The sequence below is a fragment of the Vipera berus genome (genome assembly GCF_964194415.1).
Source record: "Vipera berus genome assembly, chromosome: 1".
Taxonomy (NCBI): domain Eukaryota; kingdom Metazoa; phylum Chordata; class Lepidosauria; order Squamata; family Viperidae; genus Vipera; species Vipera berus.
This window is the reverse complement of record NC_138202.1, coordinates 63,202,081-63,224,127: the sequence shown is the minus strand read 5'-3', so window position 1 is coordinate 63,224,127 and position 22,047 is coordinate 63,202,081. Positions and strand designations below refer to the sequence as shown.

Sequence of the window (22,047 nt, the reverse complement as noted above, 5' to 3'; positions counted from 1 at the left end):
CTACATGGGGCTGCCCTTGAGGACCACCCGGAAGCTCCAACTGGCACAGAATGCAGCCGCGAGAGTTGTGTTGGGAGTTTCCCGATACTCCCATGTCACACCTCTGCTCCGTGAGCTGCATTGGCTGCCAGTTGTCTTCCGGGTGAGATTCAAGGTACTAGTTATGGTATTAAAAGCCCTACATGGCAGGGGGCCGGAGTACCTTAGGGAACACCTGCTGCCGGCGTCAACTTCCCTTCGCCCTGTGCGTTCCCACAGAGAGGGACTCCTCAGGGTGCCACCGGTCAGAGAATGTAGACTGGTGGCCCCCAGGGGGAGATCTTTCTCTGTGGGCGCTCCGGAGCTATGGAACCAGTTACCGGTTGAGCTCCGGACGGCGCCGGATCTTCGCTCCTTTCGCCGCGATCTGAAAACATACCTGTTCGAACAAGCCGGCCTGGCCTGAGGGTGGGATTGCTGGGGTTTTTATTATCATTTTATTGGGGGGTTTATTAATGTATTTATTGTTTTTTATGGGCATGTATTTAATAACTTTTTAATTTTTGTAACTTTATGTTTTATTCTTGCCCTGTACACCGCCCTGAGTCCTTCGGGAGAAGGGCGGTATAGAAATATTAATAAATTAAAATTAAATTAAAATTACATCAGATGAGGAGAGCACATCTATCTCCTTCTGTCCTGGCTACTTTTTACAGAGGCATGATTGAAAGCATTTTAACAAACTGCATCACTGTTTGTGTTAATGCTGCTAACATCTTGCTTTGACAACATAGAGAGATGCAGCCTTTTTCTTTCCTATGCTTTACTCTTAGAATTAGATGATACTGGGGGAAGAGGAGGAATGTGATGGGAGTTAGACATAACAATTCAGGGGCTTTTGAAATAAGAGATAAAGAAATGGTGGATTGGAGAACGGGAGGGAAAGCTTGCATTTCAAACTAATTGGAGAATGTGATTTATGACTGTTAATCAGAGGAGGGAATTGTGCTTTGATACTATGTGTTTAGGGGAGGGGAATTCAGATTTTGGCTTCGACCATGTATGTGCCGAAGCTATGCTACTTGAATAAAGATTCTTTAAGATAAACAATGCCTTGAAGTACTTTGAAGAGTTTCATTTGTCGGAACCATGACAGTTTGGTTTGGTGGCAGCAGTGTCTCAGAAAGAAGGTCCATGCAGAGTGTGATAAGGACAGCTGAGATTATTATAGGTAACTCGCTTTCATTATTCAGGATTCTGATTATAAGCGCGATGTGCTTATAGAGCTTGATGCATTGTTAGAGACCCCACACACCACTTCATAGTCTGTTTCTGTTGTTCCCCTCTGGAAGGAGGTTTTGAAGTATTTATAGCAGAACTACTAGATTCTGTAACAGGTTTGTTCCTTATGCGATCTGTCTTGTAAATTTGAGGATTCTTTGTTTTGCCATGTATATGTATACATTCAAACTAGACTGTGATGTTTCTGTGTCATATGTGTGTGTATGTGGGTATATGTATAATGGGTTTTTTGAGAGCTGAATGCAATGAAATTTTATTTTAATGTACGTTGATTAGTGTACATTTAAAGGGACAAAAAAGTATTCTATTCTATTATTCTATTCTATTCTATTCTATTCTATTCTATTCTATTCTATTCTGGTTGTACTTCACATAGTATAAATAATATTTATACACTTTTAGAAGTAATAGTTTGGGGGAACTTCAGAATATTATTAAGGCTTCACCTCAATACCACGGAAAACCTTTTTAACATAAAGGTAAAGGTAAAGGTTCCCCCGCACATGCGTGCTAGTCGTTTCCGACTCCAGGGGCCGGTGCTCATCTCCGTTTCAAAGCCGAAGAGCCAGCGCTTGTCCAAGGACATCTCCGTGGTCATGTGGCCGGCATGACTAGACGCCAAAGGCGCACGGAACGCTGTTACCTTCCCACCTTAGTGGTCCCTATTTTTCTACTTGCATTTTGACGTGCTTTCGAACTGCTAGGTTGGCAGAAGCTGGGACGAATAACAGGCGCTCACTCTGTTACGCGGCACTTGGGATTTGACCCGCCAAACTGCCGACCTTCTCATCGACAAGCTCAGCGTCCTAACCCACTGAGCCACCGCGTCCCTTCTTTTTAACATACAAGTGCTATAAAAGCTGATCTGAGAATAGGATAGATAAAAGTGGAAGAGATGGGACATAATTGTCTTATGTAGACTCCACCTTGCAGTATCAGGTTCTGAGGCAGCAAAGATTGTCAGAAGCCAATCCAACAGTGAATTTAGGTCAGGGTTTAAAGAAAAGTCCATCTTCCTTACTGACATGAGATATAATAATCAACATAATCATCCTCAAACATTTTTAGCAGTGTCACTTGATCTCTAGAAAGTTAATGGTCAATAAAATTGGTGAAAATGCAGTTTAAGAATGGTATGCATCTCAAAACTAATATGAAGAAATAAAGACAAAAGCCTATTGTTGGAGCAATGGGTGAGTGAGGGAGACTAGGAAACAGTTTGTCTCTTCCATTACATTATTGAAAATTGTTCTGGGTAGAGAAAAGCATACAGGGATTGGATGGAAATATAAACAGCTTAGTTTCTGTAATGAAAATTTTCAGCTCTGAAAAGAATTAAAGTGGTTGTGAATGAACACACAGTAGGACAACCAAAAACAGCTTATAAAGCAAACATGTAGGCCTGAAAAAAAACACAATGCTGTTTTAATGTTTTTTTTAAAAAGTACTTCATATACCCTTCTGTTAACTGCCATCTACTTTGAAAGATATACACAGCCAGAATATTTAAATGAACTCTCTTGATTGGATGCAAGCGAGTTTGAGAATCATACTGTGGACCTATCCATAGTATATATTACATAAAGAAGCATAAAGGTATTTTTTTCTTGGTATCTTGGCTGGTAACATATTGCAATGATGTTTTTGCTTGCTATTTTATGCAAGAAAATAGGAGGAGGAATTACGTATCAATAATATTTGTTTTCATAATCAAGCATGACTGTATAGGTCTTGGACTGTTGTCTAGATTAATGTAATAATCTGGATTAAAAGTTGTATTTCACAAAGATGGAACGACTTTGCCATGTTGACTTCTGGGTTAGGAAAAGAATAAATAGGATATTATCGATGAGGCTGTAGTCTCCTTGAAGGTGCAGATTCATAACTTTGGAATGTTCTTTTATTTGTCTCTATTATATTTATCCTGAATTTCCAAGATAATTTGAATTTCTACTGCAGTTTAACTACAGCAATTTCACATTTAAATGACCACAATACATTGTATTTGTTTTCCTCTGATGATGATATTGAAGATTCAATTCAGAATGCAGGAGTAAATACCACATTGTCAAACATTAGTCATGTAAACACTAATTGGAAAAAAAACCTGTGCTTTTGTTCCAAGTTCAAGATGCTTAAAATAGCATCTGAAGTTCTAAGTGAGAGTAGTTTGATACTCAAAAGAGCATCTCCTGCCATATATTTGATTCCTGTTGTAGCGTTTTCTGGATCATCTGACAGCTAGAAGTGCAATTTCATAAACAAACATTCTATATTCTATAAAACTAAGTGGAACCTAACAAAAGAGAAGTTCAACTACATTTAACACATACACACAGATATCCCCATTACTGTTAAATTTCAGTTACATTTGCCACAGATTAAAGAATGGATGTGAATACTAGGAAGATTTTTAGTAGGATCCATTTATCTACTCATAACAGTTGCTTCTTTACTGCATCAAAAGAAACATTACTTATTTTATGAGGTTATTTTCCAATCCATATTTTGTTTTAGATGAATAAATTATTAACTGTTGGGAATAATGCAGTTTCATTTCCACTTTGCTTCATGTTTAGAAGTTGTTTAAAATAGGGTGGTAGATGGTTTGGTGTGCACTCATGACCTAAACTGATGAGCAGGGAAATATTCATGTGAAAACACAAGGATTAAACATTCAACCTTACTTCAATTTTAGCAGACTCTTAGCTTACTAATAGATGCCAGTGAAATACTGGTAGTTTAAAGGAAGCTTTCATTTCATAAACAGCCTATAAAACAAACTAGGTTTTGGTTTAAAAATGACTAGAGTGTTTTCGTTCACACCTATATAATGCTTAATCATGGTTTTATGTTGTATTTTACTATTACATATGATTCAGGGCACTGTATTTTCAGGTTTCATTGCAATATAGATAGGTTCGGTAAAAAAGTATCAAGAATAAAACCTTTAAAATTGAGTATGTTATTTACTGAATAAGTGATTTTAAAAAAACTATTACAAAAAAAATCACTGTCAAACATAAGAGCATATGTAACTTTCATTTTATTTAGTGATGTAATAAGCTTGGGGACATATATTAGGACCAAGAGAGTCATGGTCATTAATTTAGGCAATAAATCACACACCTTGCCAACAATGACAGCAAACAGATGCTAACAAGGAAATGTATTATTTAATACTGCCATGTATTATAAAAATGGAGGTGTTTTTATAACCATGTCTTAAATTTTTATAATAATATGCATTTAGTGTATTACAGTTTTGACACATATAAGAATAAAATTTATAGGTCCATTCTGCAAATGCATGCTGTTTTGAAAGCATAGAAAGTATCAGTTTCTTTGAAAGAAAAAAAAGCAATAGGAAAAGCTTTAAAATTATATAATTTTAAAAAATACCTTAACTTACTACTGTATTCTATTTTTGAAGTATATTTAGCCAGGATTGTGACTTCTAATGTTTTCTGAGACAAAGTTTGAATACCACAATATTCTGAATAAATTCTCAAAACTGTAAATATTAAAAAGCTTTGTCACATACTATGAATCTTTAAAAAGATGCTTATAAAAGGTATTCACTTATATAATAAGTCATTTGTTTAAATGCAGTCCTTACTTTATCTTATTTTATTGTAATTATTTGTCTTGAGAACTTATGCTAGTAATTCTACTAATTTCCATGGAGCCAATTAGTAGTCACATCTATGCTTATCTATGGCCCCAAAATTTTTGCTTATATTTTTGAATACAAAACAAAACTCTGAGAAAGTTGGTTTTTTAAACTGAAACAAATTCATATCTTTTTAGTAATGAATTTGTGTATTTTGGCAAAATGAAATGGCAAGAATAGAACGACTCTGCTTTTCTCTGCATATCTCTCACAACTGATTATGACTCTGCAGTATTAAGTACACTGAACTTGTTTTATTATGGCATACATCATATTATTTCTAGTTACCATTGTTTAACAAGTTAATCCTACGCAGAGGTCTTTGTTTATGAATTTATGTAACTTGAACTTGCCATAAGCTCTGCCGGTTCTTTCTTGGAAATGCTACAGTCAGTCCTCTAAAACACTTGAGGAAGCAGTGATCAGAGTAGGGAAAGGAAATTTTCTTCATTAAATCTACTGAAGCAGATATTAAAAATGCATTTAATATACTGGGGATAGTTGATGGGCATCAGAGAGTGTGACAGGCCAGTTACTGATGAGCTGCCGTCAGACGGCCTTCTCAGCAGGATTCTGTATCTAAGGCTGCTGCTGAAGGACAGCAATATCTTCCCTTGTGTGTAAGTCTATTCATCTCCCAAGTATTTACTAAATCACAGACCTCTGCACACAAACTCAGCATTTCAGTGTATGCTAACAAATGATGAATGGTCCAGTCAATTCGTTATTTCTTGAAAGCGTGATTTCCTGCCATTCCAATCATCAAACCTCTAGAGCTTTCAGAGCTTGATCAGTCTTGGAGAATATATTTTGCAGGCTCTATTAGGAGTAGAGGTTGTTACCATTAAAATCTCTAACTTTTTTCCCAATGACTGGGAAGGATGAAGGGTGGGGAAAAAAGCCTTGGCTCTGTATTTAAAGGACTCAATGTTCTATTAGATTCTCAAAGTTGTTTAAAACTGAAATGTTTAACTAAAAAAACAAATATTTTGCTATAGTAAATTTTAGATAACAATTTATTACTTCTGTCAAACTAAGGAATTTTTGTTGTTGATAAACATAATAATGTTTAAAGGCTTTCTACTTCAGATGAAACAGTCATTTTATATTTTAAAATATCACTAAAATAGATATCTCACTGCTCTATTCTGTAAATTTAAAAAATCAATAAAATTATATTACTGTTATTTCTGTAGAGCAATATGTCTTCATAAATCCATGTCCACAAGTTGCAGGAGGTATGCTTTTTCCCAGTTTTTAAATTATTTTATAGTAAAAGCACAAAAATATAGTCAACTTTTCTTCACAATGAACACAATTGCCTATTGCTTTTCTATTATGTGTAAGTAAATTTTACCTTAAGTGTATAACAAGTAGTAAGAGACATTACTCAGGAAACTACAATTAGTTATCTTGTTTTTGCTTGCTAACTTATTAGATAGGCGCAACCAAGACTACTAAAACTTTCCCTGTTTTTGCCCTGTCGTTCATCTCAACCTTGACCTGAAGATTAAACTCACTTTTATTGCACACAAAGGTCATCTGTATTAGGTCAACATTCAAAGTCCCTTGTCAACCAAGGTTGATATATTCCAACCTTTCCTACTCTAATGCATCAAATTTTTCATGGTGAGGTCATATGCAGCAGACAGTGTATTCAGCAATTTATTGCACCATTATAATTTAGCACAGAATATGATTGTCCAAAAAGCTGCCTCATGAATAATTTTTTTTACCCCAATATGCTAAATCCCATCACTCTGCAAAGCTAACAAATATGGCCCTGCGTAGAAACCCCATAAATAGTTGTCCCTGAGATATAATTCAAAATTGTAAGAGTTATATTGAAGCCATAAGTATTGGAGAAGAAGGATCGTAGTATTTTAAAACTCTAGCACCCAAGAACCAATAATCATATGTGGATAAAATTAAATCTCAACTATAGAGTCCTTTAAAATCTGAAGGCATTTATTTATGACCTCACCAAGGTTGTTTGAGGTTGAAATATATGAAACAATAATTAGTAGGATGGGCCCTATGTAAATGTATGATATGTGAAAAGAAAAAGACATGCATGGTGAAAAGTAATTCAGTTGAATGGAAGCACCTATTCAGAATATAGATTTAGGTTTCTGAATAGAATCAAGAAAATGTGGGTTCAAGCTTTGTCTAGAATATTACATTCTCTGGCTTTTGCTTAGGCTCTCAGTCTGCTATGTTACAGAAAACTGAGGATAAAATGATGAGAAATTCAGGTATGCTTCCTTAAATTATTACAGTAAACACTTTTCTTTAAGACAAATTTCTGTTTTTAATACAAATAATCTGTCAGAGAGAATGTGAAAGCAACAACTGTCCTGCCAGTGGAAAATATGAGGAGGAGAGTGAAAAATTTAGAATAAAACTACCTCACTGTCTCTGTACTTACCTGTTATTCAGAATCACAGCACCCTTTGCAACACCAGAACTGCCTGAATTCCTCCCTAGCTAACTATGGAAATAATAACCAAAAGTGCAGTGACTGGCTACTATGTATTTTAACATTGGTACTTCTTGTTGTAATTGTTATTTTTACTTTTAACATTGTTCAGCACTCAGTCATTTGTTGAGATGGGCAGCTATCATGTTTCTCCGAAAGTAAGACCTACCCCCAAAATAAGCCCTAGCTTGATTTTTGGGGGTAGCCCTAAGCTCTAAGCCCTACCCCCAAAATAAGCCTAAAAATCAAGCTAGGGTTGGGGTGGGGGTGGAGCTGCCCCACAAGCCCCACTCCCACTTACCTTACTGGTAGGACCGCCACGCCACACAGCAGGAGGCCGCACAGTGCTTCAGGCCATTGCTGCTGCTCATGGGAGGAGGCTGCATGGTGCTTCACGCCATTGCTACTGCTCGCGGCAGGAAGCTACATGGCACTATGGGCCGTTGCCGCTCTTCGTAGCTGGAGGCCGCAAGGTGTTTCGCGCCAGTGCCGCTGCTCATGGCAGGATGCCACATGGTGCTTTGGGCCATTGCCGCAGCTCATGGGAGGAGGCCGCATGATGCTTCACGCCAGTGCCACCACTCACGGCAGGAAGCTTTATGGCACTTCGGGCCATTGCTGCTGCTCATGGCAGGAGGCCACATGGTGCTTCATGCTGAAGCTGCCACTTGCGGCAGAATGCTGCACTGCACTTTGGGCCATTGCTGCCACTTGTGGCAGGACGCCACATGATACTTTGGGCCATTGCCATTGCTTGCGGGAGGAGTCCGCATGATGTTTCACACAGGTGCCATTTGCGGCAGGAAGCTGCACGGTGCTTCAGGCCATTGGCACTGCTCGTGAGAAGAGGCCATATGGTGCTTCATGCCATTGCCACTGGCCCGAAGCCTCCTGCAACAATGATGCAAAATGTCACACGGCCTTCTCCCGTGGGTGGTGGCACCTGCACAATGTGCCATGTGGCGTCTGGCCACAAGTGGTGGCAAGTGGTCGCTGAAGAAGTCAAGCAGCAGTGTGACAGGTGTTGGGGCATGGGAGGCCTAGCTGTAGCGGTCCTAAGGTAAGACATCCCAAAGAAATAGGACCTAGTGCCTCTTTTGGAAGCAAAACAAATGTAAAGTCTTATTTTCAGGGAAACACACTATTTAAATTGAATAGATAGATAGATAGATAGATAGATAGATAGATAGATAGATAGATAGATAGATAGATAGATAGACAGACAGACAGACAGACAGACAGACAGACAGACAAGCAGGCAGACAGACAGATTAAGGCAGAAGGTTTTGTTTGTCAGGCTTACTGGCTTCCTGTCACTTCATTGCTTAACTCAACTCCTCGCCTTGAGTTTGTTGAACACTTTCATATAAATAGTAGCAAGACAAATGAAGGCCTTTAAATAAGACATAACATTATAAACTAAAAATAAAGGTAAAAGTTTTCTCGGTCTAGTTGTGTCCAACTCTAAGGGGTGGTGCTCATCTTCATTTCTTAGCTGAGGGAGACAGCGTTGTCGGAATATTTCTGTGGTCATGTGGCCAGCATGACTATACACCAAGGCCCCTGGAATGCTGTTAGCTTCCCATTGAAATGGTACCTATTTATCTAGTCCCATTTACATGCTTTCCAACTGCTACCATAGCTGAGCCATGTAACTCATTCCATCGCATTACACTCTAATCTTGAAACCAGCTGTCAGCTTTCTAGATGACAAGCTCAGTGTCTTTAACTACTGAATCATTGTATCCTCCTCATGAAATCATATGGAAGTTTTCTAAATGTAAAGACATTTATATTCTTATGTATTTAAATTCTAGGCTTCTTCCTCCCTCCTTTCTGAATTAACAGATACAGTGGTACCTTGGTACTTGACTGCTTCAAAGCTCATTGAATTTAGTATTCAACACATTTTGACACAAAAATGTTGTCCCAGTACTCTAGGCACTGCAAAAGGAAGTGGGGGACAGCCGCAGGAGGTGGACAGGAAGACATCCATGCTGGGAAGGTCACTGATATAGGAAAAGGGACAGATAGGAAGTTCTTCCTGGCCAAAATAAAGAGTCACATGGTAGGTGACATGTATCAAAAGTGGTTTTTATTTTGAAAAGGCAACTGGACTGATTTTTTGAGGAAAAGCAAGACATTTTGCTTCCTGGAAGCTTCATCAATTGTATTGGATGCTATAGGAGATGGAAGGACAGTTATTGACAGTTGAGATTAGTTGGTGGGAGCAGGAATGAGAGGTTGTGTGGTGGGGGGGAGGAATGAAAAGACTTGTTTTCTTTGCAGTCAATTGGTCTTAACATTCTCTGAAAGGTGTTGTGGTTACTTGGGCTTTTATCTGTGGCCTTGGGGGTCACCTGAATCAGAGGTGAGGAATCTTCTTTGAACAGCCAAAAGGACTATATTGTAAATTGGGGACAGGTGGTGTCTTATCCTCCTCCTCTGTTGAGAGAGGGCTGCTCATGGTTTGTTTGCTACTTGTCCTTTTTAGTACTTGTTGGGCCTCACAGAACCATTTAAGCACAAATAGCAAGATACCACAGTATATGGATTTCCCATTTGCCACAATGATCAGAGGCTGTCTAAGATAAGATCACTCTCTGTCCAATGAGAAGTCCTGCCTTTGGACCCTAGGCCAAAAGATTCAGTTCTCACTCTATTTGCTTAATGAAGCCACTTGATGATGTCATCCACTGTCATGAGGTGAGGTACCATCAATATGATGAAGAAACCCAGCTGGTGAACTAACCAAAGGTGTTGATATCCTGTCTCAGTGTTCAGAGACTGTGGGGGTTTGGATGAGGAACAATCAACTTTGGCTCAAGAACTGAGCGGGTTTGGGTTTGGGACTCCAAAATCGGGAAAATCACCATCACTGGTGGTGGGTACTACCCCCAAATAGATCTTGAACACAATCTGGGGGTCCTTTTGGACTCAACCCACTTTGCTCACTTCAAATATTATAGTATTTCCTATGTTTTTGTAGGGATTTTTGGAAAGGTGATACTGACATCAATCCTTTTTTAAAAAATAATGCTCTGTCTTCACTCCAACAAAAGCAGCACTGACAATTAGTACACTATAGTTCTAAAGGGAACAGAGATAATTACTGGAGCTGCATAAAAATGTAATTGATTTAAAGGTCAGTACTCAAATGATGCAAATGCTTCCAATCTTTCTACTTCTATATGCCAGCAACTTCCACCCTTCCAAAAACTTATCTCAGAAACCTGCTTAGGATATTGACCAGCATTCTGGTCCAGCTATACCACTATTTATATTCTTACACATTCCTTATTTTTTTAAAAGTAGATATAGTCATACATCAATGTAAAAGATATCAGGTTATGGTACAGTTGGTGGTGTTGCTGACACAGGAGAAAATGGAAGTGTAATATATACCTTCAGATTTCTTTAGAAATTCTTGAGATTTTGGGATTAGTCTGGAAGAATACAACTGTATCTCTAATGGACCCCTTGCAGCCTTGTTTATTATTCTTCATAATATATCTATGCTATGGATAAGTTTCAAATTTGGCTCAAACTATTTATATAAATATTTGTATTTAAACTATATATGAAAAACTGGTAGTGCAATATACATTTAAGCTTACTGTAACTTTTTCAAGCATAGACTGATAAGGATTACGTTCCACATTTGCAGTCCATTTGCCAGCTTAGCTTAATGTAGCTTGAAGAGCAAGTCACATTTTACCTATTAGTTTTTCCTATAAATGTTATTGGAAAAACAAACTGTATAATACAGCTTTCTAAATGACATTCACTATAAATATTAATAAGTACAATATTACTTCTTTTTTAAAAAAAGTTAGTCCTTTTGCTGAATTTGCTCAGGTAGAGTGAAAGATAGATTTTCTGTATCTCACCATGATTTAAAATAGTGACCTACAACAAGTGATGTTTGGAACCTTGGTAAGTTGTAAAGTCGTTTATGTTGAGGCATAAGAGGATTTGGGAAATTTGTCAAGAATTCTGAGAAAATGTGTTGCATTAGTGCTCATGAAGTGGCAAAAGAAAGCCATAGTACACAACTAGTGTGTCTTGCACTAGTTACAGGCAGTGGTGGGATTCAAATATGTGAACAACCACTTCTCTGTGTGGATGCTACTTCCAGAAGTCCATTCTGGGCCAGGGCAACAAAAAATTAGCTACCGGTTCTGCCGAATTGGTGCGAACTGGCTGAATCCCCCACTGGTTACAGGATGCTAACTTTAACATTTAAAGCCCCACATGGCTTGCCCCATGTACTTGCAGGACAACTTTTTCCATGTGGAATTGAATTATTCAGTGTGTGCTCTCTGGAAAAATCTATTAGTGGTTCCAATTATCAAAAGGTAAAGCGACACAGAGTCAGTACTTTCTGATAGCAGTTCCTGCATTTTGGAAGAGCCTCCTCCTTGAGCCCAGCCTAACACCCACTCTGAAAGCCTTCCAGAAATTAGTGAAAACTTATGGTTCCAGAGGACATCTGGGTAGTGATGTTGATACCATTTGGTTTTGCAGTACAGATTTTATGAATCTGTAATATGAATTTTAGGAGCTTATGGTATTATCTGGTTCTATTTTTGTTTTTACTAGGGAGTCAGTGTAGATTACATGCAGTTTTACAATGGCATATAAATCAGATATCAATCTGTCAAAAGGTTGGAGATCTATCAGAACAGATTCGGTAGTACATAAGGAACAGAATAGAAGAGTGCAAGATTACAGTGAAATTACTTTCTAAGGCACCCAGGGTAGCATTTAAATCACTTGTTAAGCCATCTGTACAACTTGCACTGGTGGATATCCCCTCAGGAGACTGCACATAAAACTAACTACAAGAAAACCACCTTATGCTGGAACTGATCATTTGGTTCAATATTCTGAACACTGATTGACAACAACCCTCTAAGATTTTAGGTGAGATTATTTTTCAAACTTGGAACCTTGTGGTACATGAAAGTGTATAATCTTTTAAGCTATAGCCAAGTCCCTGATACAATACTATCAATTATGCATTAATTTTATTCTTACGAGTGACTTTACATTAATAAATTTCATCCAAAGCCTTTTTTCATAAGCCTATAGAGGCCAGAATGAAAAGAAAAAAAGATTTACTTAGTCATAGCAAACCGCAAAGCAAAGATTGTTTGTAATACAAAACATTTAAGGTTGCAATTCACTTGCACTTAACTAAATGAGACTTGTATCTGACGAAACATGTTTAAGATAGCAATTCTAAATCCATGATACATTCGTCCACACTATTCTAGAACAAATGGTTTATTGTGTCTCAGGGCACTAAAATGCTAATTTTTAACATAAAACTGTCTACAAATGTGGTTAAAATTAAATATTACAAACACATTTCATCTTCCTAGTATTATTTTTATGTTCCATTATTTTTGAACACAGCTTTGTCTGGCACCATTCACTGGTTTTCTCTGACAGTGTAAATATCAATATCAGTTTCATCTCATCAGGACTTATAGGAAAAAAAAGGTTCTGCCTATCCCAAATTGTCCCAAGAAGCTTGAAGATTAATTTGATTTAAAAGGCTTCAGGAACTTTCAAAGGAGAGTTGGTGGTTTCAGGCCATTTCCTAATGGACAGGTGCATCTATCATAAAACCATCAGGATTTCTACCATTATTGGCAATTTCTCATCCACACACAATATTTTCATTTTAGAGTCTAGGCATATTGGCAGAAAGATATATTCTAGACAGAACAGTAAATTTCCACAAATGATACAATTCTGTATACTCAGAAAATATAGGAAATAATGGCTATTTCATTCATGGAGTAGTTTTATCAAGTTTAATAGGTTCAAATATAAAATATTTTATTTAGCTAAATTTAACAAAAATATTAGCAAAATATTAGCAGATTACAAAATGGGCAGTTTCTCTAATATACAAAATAATAAAAAGCAATTCTTTTATAACTAAAAATGATTTTTTATTATGAAACTAAATAGAAAATATTCCCTATATGCTAACATTCAAGAGATAAAATGATTTCAGAGATAGTATCTTAATATTCAACTAATTTACTGAGCTGGAAACTTTCAACTGAATAATAATCCTTCACGTTTTATGCATGATTCCTTTATATCAGACATGTCAAACACAAGGCCCAGGGGCCGGATCCGGCCCGCGAAGTGGTTTCATGTGGCCCGCGAAGCCATCCTGGAAACAGTGAGGGAATGGCCCCCACTGCCTTGGCCCTGGCCCAGAGACCCTCCTCCTGCCAGAGACCCTCAGATCTGTCCCATTCCTGCCCAGGCCCCCATAGGCACCCTTGATGCAAATGATGTAGAGCTGGCCACGCCCACCCAGTAGGCCATACGCACTCTAGCCATGCCCACCCAGTAGGCCACACCCACCATGGCCATAACCACCCGGCCCCCTGAGGGCAACCGCAATGCTGATGCGGCCCTCAGTGAAATTGAGTTTGACACCCCTGCTTTATATTAAAAGCAGTCACATGCATTTATACTTGGAGAAACAAGTACCTGCTAAAATTAGATTGAAAATTCTGTTTAATATTTTTCAGTTTTATATGGGTGATGCAGCATACCCAGGCTTCAGCTTTAATTTAAGACTATTTAAAATAATAACAAAATGCACATAACAACTTTCAAGCTAGAGAAACAACTTCTTCAGAAAAAAAGGTCACTCAAGTGTTTACTGAGTTGATTGTTGTTAAATGTCCTGTTTAGAGACCTTTCAAAGATATGACACTACTGAAAGTAACTTTACGACTGGTCCTCATACTTAAAACATCACAGTATTATTGTTTGTTTGTTTGCTTGTTTGTTTAATCAAATTTCTATACTGCCCATCACACTTGCATGTGATCAAGATTCAGGCGCTTTACAACTAGCAGGTGTTTACAAATGTCACAGTCTAATTGTGTGATTACCACTTACGTGTTTCACAGCCAGCTTCTGGCAAGCAGAGTCAATGCAGAAACTAGCTGTAAAATTGCAAGTCGTGATCATGTGATGTGTGACTTAACAACTTCAGGTGATATGCTTAATGACTATAAGGAAAGTGAGGTTTTAAGTCCATCATGGTTGCATTATGTCTTGTTTAACAACCATATCCATCACTTGGCAACAGCCATCTCTATAGCTGCCATTGCGTCACATTGGTAGCTATGGAACTGCTGATTAGTCTATTAGGCACTGAAGCTCATTTCTGCTGTCAACTGGCTTGAAAATTCCTAAAAAATTAAGAATCACCCCTTGGAACCTGATGCAAGTTCTGTAAATATGTACTATATATACAGTGAAAGAGTGGGGGGTGGGGACCATGCTGTTAATTTATGGGGCAAAAGATCAAACAATTTAAGATGCGGCAGCAGTTGTATCACTGTGACAAAATGAGCCTTTGCAGTTTATTCTTATGCCAATAGTTTCAATTTTCAAATCTGAGAATTCATTTGCAGATGAAAATGGAAATGAGCAAAAATAGTTCTCCAAAATCTTTTAAGATGCTGAAAATCAGAATTTCCTAATTCAACCTCAGAAGACCTGTTTTCCCTTCATTTTTGGTATATATTTTCCTTTGGACAATAATGGCTCTTAACTTTTCCATGTTTAGGATTTCCTTTACAAAGGCCTATTTAAGCTAATACTTTCTTCCATTCTAGGGACAAGATTTTTAAATTACCAGCCTTCTGATGTTATTTGTGTCTCTGGTACTTTGAAAAGTGTGACACATATCCTTCTATGCTTTAGAAAGGAAACAACTTACAAATCCCCTATTTTTGAAATTCCCATGAAGAAGAAAATTTTTTTTCTGTAATTTTCAGTATTACATACAGGAGCCCGGATATAACTGTAATGGTTGCAAAGCTAAGAAAAGAGGCCAGTCACTATACAAGCAAATACATGGGCTGTGTTTTAATACTTGTATGCCACCCACTTACAGAAAGATATGTATCCATATAAATCTTGTGATGAGTGACTCACAAGGGTATGCCAGTATATTCATGGTTTTTTTTTTCCATATATTACTTTGTGCATCCTACCTAAATCAATAATATTTTTCTCAACTGGGTATATGCAAAAAAGGCCACTGAGCAAGCTCATTTTGGAATCAACTTCAAGTTTACCTCACTTTATGCAAATTTGTAATTAGGTGATCATTTTCACTGAAGAATTTGGTTTAAGTGAAAAATATCCTATTATCTGATTTGTGCCAATATAGTCAATTTGTATCAAAGGTTCACAAATGTGCCAAGAGTTTTTCCTGCCAAAACCACTTGAACATTTTCCTGCCAAATTCCTCTTTCCTCTCACCCATGTATTTATCACGTGTAGTTATTGTAGATGTATGCCTGGTCTCCCATTTATTCCCTACCTGCAATAGACCTCGTTTTACGACCATTTGCTTAATGACAGTTCAAAGTTACAATGGTACTGAAAAAAGTAACTTACAACTGAAGTTATGCCTGTAACATATACCCCTGTGATCATGTGATCACAATTTGTGACCTTCCCAGCTAGCTTCCAAGCAAAATCAATGGGGAAGAAAAGATTACAAATCATGCTCACATGATATCTTGCTTAACAGTTGTGATAGTTCGCTTATCACCACAGTAAAAATAGTCATAAAATTGGGTCTGGTCACATGATGATTTGCTTAACAACTGCATCACTTAGCACAGGGGTTTTCAACCAGTGGTAGGGGTACCACCTGTGGTATATTGGCACCTGGCAGGAGGTACGCGACCATCCTAGAAAAATGGTAGCGGGGGAGGGGAATGAGCTGAACCGGTGGCAGCACCGCACAAGCCTGAAAAAGAGATGGCTGGAGCTGCAGGGCTGTCAGGGCTCAATGGAAGTGCCAGGATCAGCGCCAGGCTCCAGCTGGCAGGCAGGTGTCTTGCTCGGCTGTGGCTTGGGGGACACTTTTTTCAGTGCCATTGTAACTTCAGTCACTAAGCAAACTGTTGTAAGTTGAGGACTACCTGTACTTCATCACTTTTTTTCCTTTTTTTTTTGGTCATCAAGTTTTTTACACCTTGCTAGGCGACTGGTGGTACTCGGATGTTGCCATATCCTAAAAGTGGTACAATGGGTGAAAAGGTTGAAAAGCCCTGACTTAGCAAACAAAATTCTGGTCCCAATTATGGTTGTAAGTCCAGAATTACCTGTATTGTTACTAGGGGATCCAAAGGAACAGAGAAAATGAAAACAAAAAGGATTTTTCTAAGACCTTTGTTCCTAGAAACAAAGTTGGATGTCCCCCAAATCCTTAGCTGTAGGAAAAGCTTTTTAACCTGATTGAACATTTTGTGCCCAATGGTCCTCATTTTACCACCCTCGGAAAGATGGAAGGCTGAGTCAATCTTGAGCCGGTGAGAATCGAACTGCTGAACTGCTGGCAGCCGGCAGTCAGCAGAAATACTGTGCAGTACTACATTCTATCCACTGCGCCAACACAGCTCTTAGTGACAATAGTTGTAATCTCATATTGATTAGTCTAGCAAGGAAATTAGCAGTTCATAGTTGTCATCCTACTTCTCAACTGAAAACTATTTATTTATTGACCTATAAAGCCCTAAATGGCATGGGTCCGGATTACCTACGGAAGCACCTGCTGCCGGCGTCAACTTCCCTTCGTCCAGTGCGCTCCCACAGAGAGGGCGTCCTCAGGGTGCCACCGGTCAGAGAATGTCGACTGGTGACCCCCAGGGGGAGGACATTCTCTGTGGGCGCGCCAGACCTTTGGAACCGCTTACCGGTTGAGCTCCAGATGGCTCCCGACCTTCGCTCCTTCCGCCGTGATCTAAAAACTTATTTATTTGAACAAGCCGGCCTGGTCTGATGGGTTTGGGGTTTTTAATATTGATTTTAATTAATTTTATTGTAACGGGCACAATATTTGTTTTTTAACTTTTGTACGTTGTATTTTTAATATTTATTGCCCTGTACACCGCCCTGAGTCCTTCGGGAGAAGGGCGGTATATAAATCAAATTAAATAAATAAAATAAATTTAATAATAATAATAAATAATAAAGTTGGAAGGGACCTTGGAGGTCATCTAGACCAACCTCCTGCTCAGACAGGAAACCCTATACCAGACATGTCAAACTCACGACGTTATGTGACATCGCGCAACGTATCGGGACGGTTTTGCCATTGCCGGCAATGGGATGGGCGCAGCTTCCGGATGAGGTGTCCGGCCCACGGGCCAGCAGTTTGACACCCCTGCCCTATACCATTTCAGGCAAATGGCCAGTCTCTTCTTATAAATTTCCAGTGTTAAAGCATTCACAGTTTCTGGAGGCAGGTTGTTCCACTGATTGTTCTGTCAGGAAATTTCTCCTTAGTTCTAAGTTGTTTCTCTCTTTGGATAGTTTCCATCCATTGCTTCTTGTCCTGCCTTCAGGTGCTTTGGAGAATTACTTGACTCCCTCTTCTTTGTAGCAACCCCTGAGATATTGGAACACTGCTATCATGTCATCCCTATCCTTCTCTTCATTAAACTAGACATACCCAATTCCAGCAACCATTTTTTATATGTTTTAGCCTCCAGTCCCCTAATCATCTTTGTTGCTCTTCTCTGTACTCTTTCTAGAGTCTCAACATCTTTTTTACATCGTGGTGACCAAAACTGGATGCACTATTCCAAGTGTGGCCTTACCAAGGCATTGTAAAGTGGTATTAACACTTCATGTGATCTTGATTCTATCCCTGTTAATGCAGCCTAGCACTGTGTTGGCTTTTTTGGCAGCTGCAGCACACTGCTGGCTCATATTTATTTATTTAAGCCTTTATTATTTTTATAAATAACTCAAGGCAGCAAATATTCCTTCCTCCTATCCAAACATAGACTAGATAACTCTATGAGGTGGGTAGGGCTAGGAGAGTGACTGGCCTAAGGCAAAACTAGAAAATCAAGCCTTACAGCCAATCTTACATTGTTTTTCCCTTTTTACATGGAATTTTTTTCAGTATCAAATTCTCTCTTTTTTCCACCTTAAAAACCCACTACCTTCCAAAAGGAGTTCAGGTTCACTCACGCTTTGAGGACATCCTTCAAGCTGTAATGCACAACTAGCATGACCCTCAGTCTGATGAAAGTTAATCCTGTCTTTTGGTATGAAGTAGAGCTGTACAAGGATTCAGATTCAGAAGTGGGGCTTCCAAGCATGTGGGGACACAAACATGGCACCTGCAACTCTTCAAACATAATGTATATCCCAATAAAATATATATATATATGTAGCTCAGGGTTGAACTATGGAGCCCTTGGTGCTTTCTGAGCTTGACTGTTTGCTTGCAACATTTCATTACCCAATTAGCTAACATCACTTACATTCACACTGATGTTACCTAGTTGGGTAATAAAAGATATGCAAGCAATTAATCTCAGAGAGGACCCCACAGAACAAGTATTTTTTTCCATGATTACCCTGTGGCTGAGGAGAGCAGCCATATGATGCCAGGACAAAAAGAGGCCACTGTTTTAAGGAGATGTACACAGATGCTATCTAGGCATCCCTGTATACATGTAAACATAAAGCATGTTCAAGTGTTGTATATCTCTAGTACTTGTATCTTCCTATCTCAGTGATTATTTAACCTACCAGACAGAATAGCCTCTAGAATGAGAAAAACTAAATGGCCTAATTCAGCTATATTACAGATAGCTTTGGTTGCTTTATTGCAATGAAATAATATGGCTACCGTTAAGATTTTTCAGTGACGCTAGAAAGAGTTAAGTGCTAAAGGAGCTGTTAAATATGTTTGCCAACGTGAATATAAAATGTATGAACGTTATTTTTACAATACTAAGAAATATTAATACATGTTTTAGACTTTTTTATTTCAATCTACTGTTCCTCCAAGAATTTAAGGCAGCGTTCTTGATAATCCAAACTACCCTAACCAATCTGTCTGGTAAGCTAACAGAGAAAATTGACCTTATTTTTTCTTGTGGTATGTGGCCATACGAAGCTCCAAACTAGATCAGATCTGTAGTACTTGGGAAGATTAGGGAAATATGTTCTACTCGGGAAAATGGCACCTTTTGTAGAAGGGGAGTGTAAATTATAAAGTGCAAGCATATGGATAGTACAGATAGTTCTCGACTCACAACCATTCATTTAGTGATCAAAGTTACAACAGGACTAAAAAAAGTGACTTATGACTGTTTTTCACACAATCATTGCAGCATCTCCATGATCACATGATCAAAATTTGGACACTTAGCAACTGACATTTATTTGTGACAGCTGCAGTGTCCTGGGGTCATGTGATCACCTTTTGTGACCTTCTGACAAGCAAAGTCAATGGGGAAGCCAGAGTCACTTAGTAACCATTTTATTAACAACTACAGTGATTCACTTAACCACCGTGGCAAGCAGTCATAAAATGGGGCAAAACCCACTTAACAAGTGTCTTGCTTAGCAACAGGAATTTTGGCCTCAAGTGTGGACATAAATCAAGGACTAAAGGTAAAGGTAAAGGTTCCCCCGCACACGTGTGCTAGTCGTTTCTGACTCTAGGGGCCGGTGCTCATCTCCGTTTCAAAGCCGAAGAGCCAGCGCTTGTCCAAGGAGTCTCCGTGGTCATGTGGCCAGCATGACTAGATGCCAAAGGCGCACAGAACGCTGTTACCTTCCCACCGTAGTGGTCCCTATTTTTCTACTTGCATTTTTACGTGCTTTTGAACTGCTAGGTTGGCAGAAACTGGGACGAGTAACAGGCGCTCACTCTGTTACACGGCACTCGGGATTCGACCCGCCAAACTGCCGACCTTCTGATCAACAAGCTCAGCGTCCTTACCCACTGAGCCACCGCGTCCCTTAATCAAGGACTACCTGTATCTAAATACTGCTCCACCATCTATATTTTAAGAATTAAGGTATTTATAACAAATCTTTAAAGTATTAGTATTAGAACTGGTTCCCACGACAGTTGGCACCCTACAGTCCCACATCGCGCTTGAAAAGAAGACTAGATAATGTATTGAGAACTAGCAACTTATTTACATTAGGGGTGGCCATTCCAGAGATGACACACCGCACTTTATATGGGTAACTTTCATTTTGAGCTCCCTAGCGAGCCAGATCACATTTCTTTTTTTACTGTTCCGCTTATCTCCCGCTTCCTTTTTCAAAACCCAGCACACACAAAAACAGCGAAGGGAAAATCACAGTAGACGGAAGCGAGCCTTTCATCACGCCGCAAAGCAGGGTAAGCTGTCTCCCCTCCCGTTACAAAAAAGGATTCCCCGCAGGCGCGGGCCGCCACTTGTTAACAGGTACTTCCGACAGCTGACTTTTTCACTTCCTTCGCGTAAAAAAAGGGGCGGAATTTGCCTTGGAAGAGCCAGGCGGCGGGAAGGGTGGAGGGGGGGCGGGAGGAGGAGGACAGAGGCTGCCCGGGGTAGACTTACCTGGGGAATTTTTCCTTCAGTTTCCTCAGGCTCTGCCTGGTGGGCGGTACCTGAGCCAGGAACTGAACCACCTCTTCGTATTGGGCTTTAGTAAGCTTCATAACCTCTCCCGGGTACGGAGGTGACCCCTGCAAGCTGCAGCGGAGCGCAAGGGAACGGCTGGGGCGGGGGGGGGGGAAGAACTTCCTTGCTATGGGCGCTTCCCGGTTTCGGCCCCCGCCGAGTGGAAGCGGAGGGTTTGGTGAAACCCGGCAGCCCAAAGAAACCCCTGCCCCGTCTCTGCGGCTTCGCGCCACTGCAAAAGACGAACACTCATGCGCTGCGCTCGGAGCTCCACCCTCGCTGGCGCGTAGAGCCCGGCTCGGCCCCTTTCCCCCTGGCTGAAAGCTGCGAGGCCGGCGGGTTGCTCGGAGCGAGCGAAGCAAAGGAACAGTTGGCCTTATTCTTACATTGGTGGCCGGCCGGCCGGCCGGCTTGTCCGGAACTTATGCTATCCTTCGGGGGAGTGTAATTTTTGATACCTGGATAGGATTGAAAGAAGGAGATACTGGTTGCACAGACTGCCCAGACCCTAACGTGATTTAAATATGAGGAAGGAGCTATGGCTGGCCTCGTTAGGCAGAAGTTATGTACAGTTGTCGGTTTGTGTATTGGTCGGTCATAAAAATAATTAGAAAGTAATTATTTGTTTGGGCAGGGAAAAGGCCACGAGTTAAACTTAAGATTATGCAGGATACTCGTGAAAGAGGTGGTCTCAAAATGCCCAATCTTAAATTATATTATGAAGCTGCTGCGTTAGCAGGGATAAGTGATTGGATTAATTTGACACAAGAGAGATTATTAAATCTTGAGGGCCACGACTTGTTATTTGGCTGGCATGCATATTTGTTGTATGATAAGAAGGTAGATAATGTGTTTAAAGTGCATATTTTAAGACAGGCATTGTTGAGAGTTTGGAAGAAGTATAGATAAAAGTTAGACTGTAAGATGCCATTGTGGGTAATTCCAAAACACGCAATAGAAAACATGTTGGTTTCAAACATGACGTGACCACGTATAAGGAGATTTTAAGCTTGGAAAGAAGTGTATGGTGTTTAAAATCGTATAATCTCTTGCGAGATGAGAAGATTGTTCAAACCTGGTTTTAATATGCTCAGTTACGGGCCAGGTGGAAAGAAGATCAGAAA

At 39.4% G+C, this 22,047-nt stretch overlaps 1 protein-coding gene across 1 annotated transcript in view; it reads right to left on the bottom strand.

Annotated features, from left to right (window-relative positions):
* CDIN1 (CDAN1 interacting nuclease 1) overlaps window positions 1–21,176 on the bottom strand; it is a gene marked incomplete at its 5' end in the record, with an annotated part of 165,378 nt that extends 144,202 nt beyond the window's left edge. The window contains 2 exon segments of the mRNA XM_081327143.1: window positions 20,861–21,051; window positions 21,054–21,176. Coding sequence (XP_081183269.1) covers window positions 20,861–21,051; window positions 21,054–21,176 — 314 coding nt within the window.
* Between the last annotated feature and the right edge of the window lie 871 nt (window positions 21,177–22,047).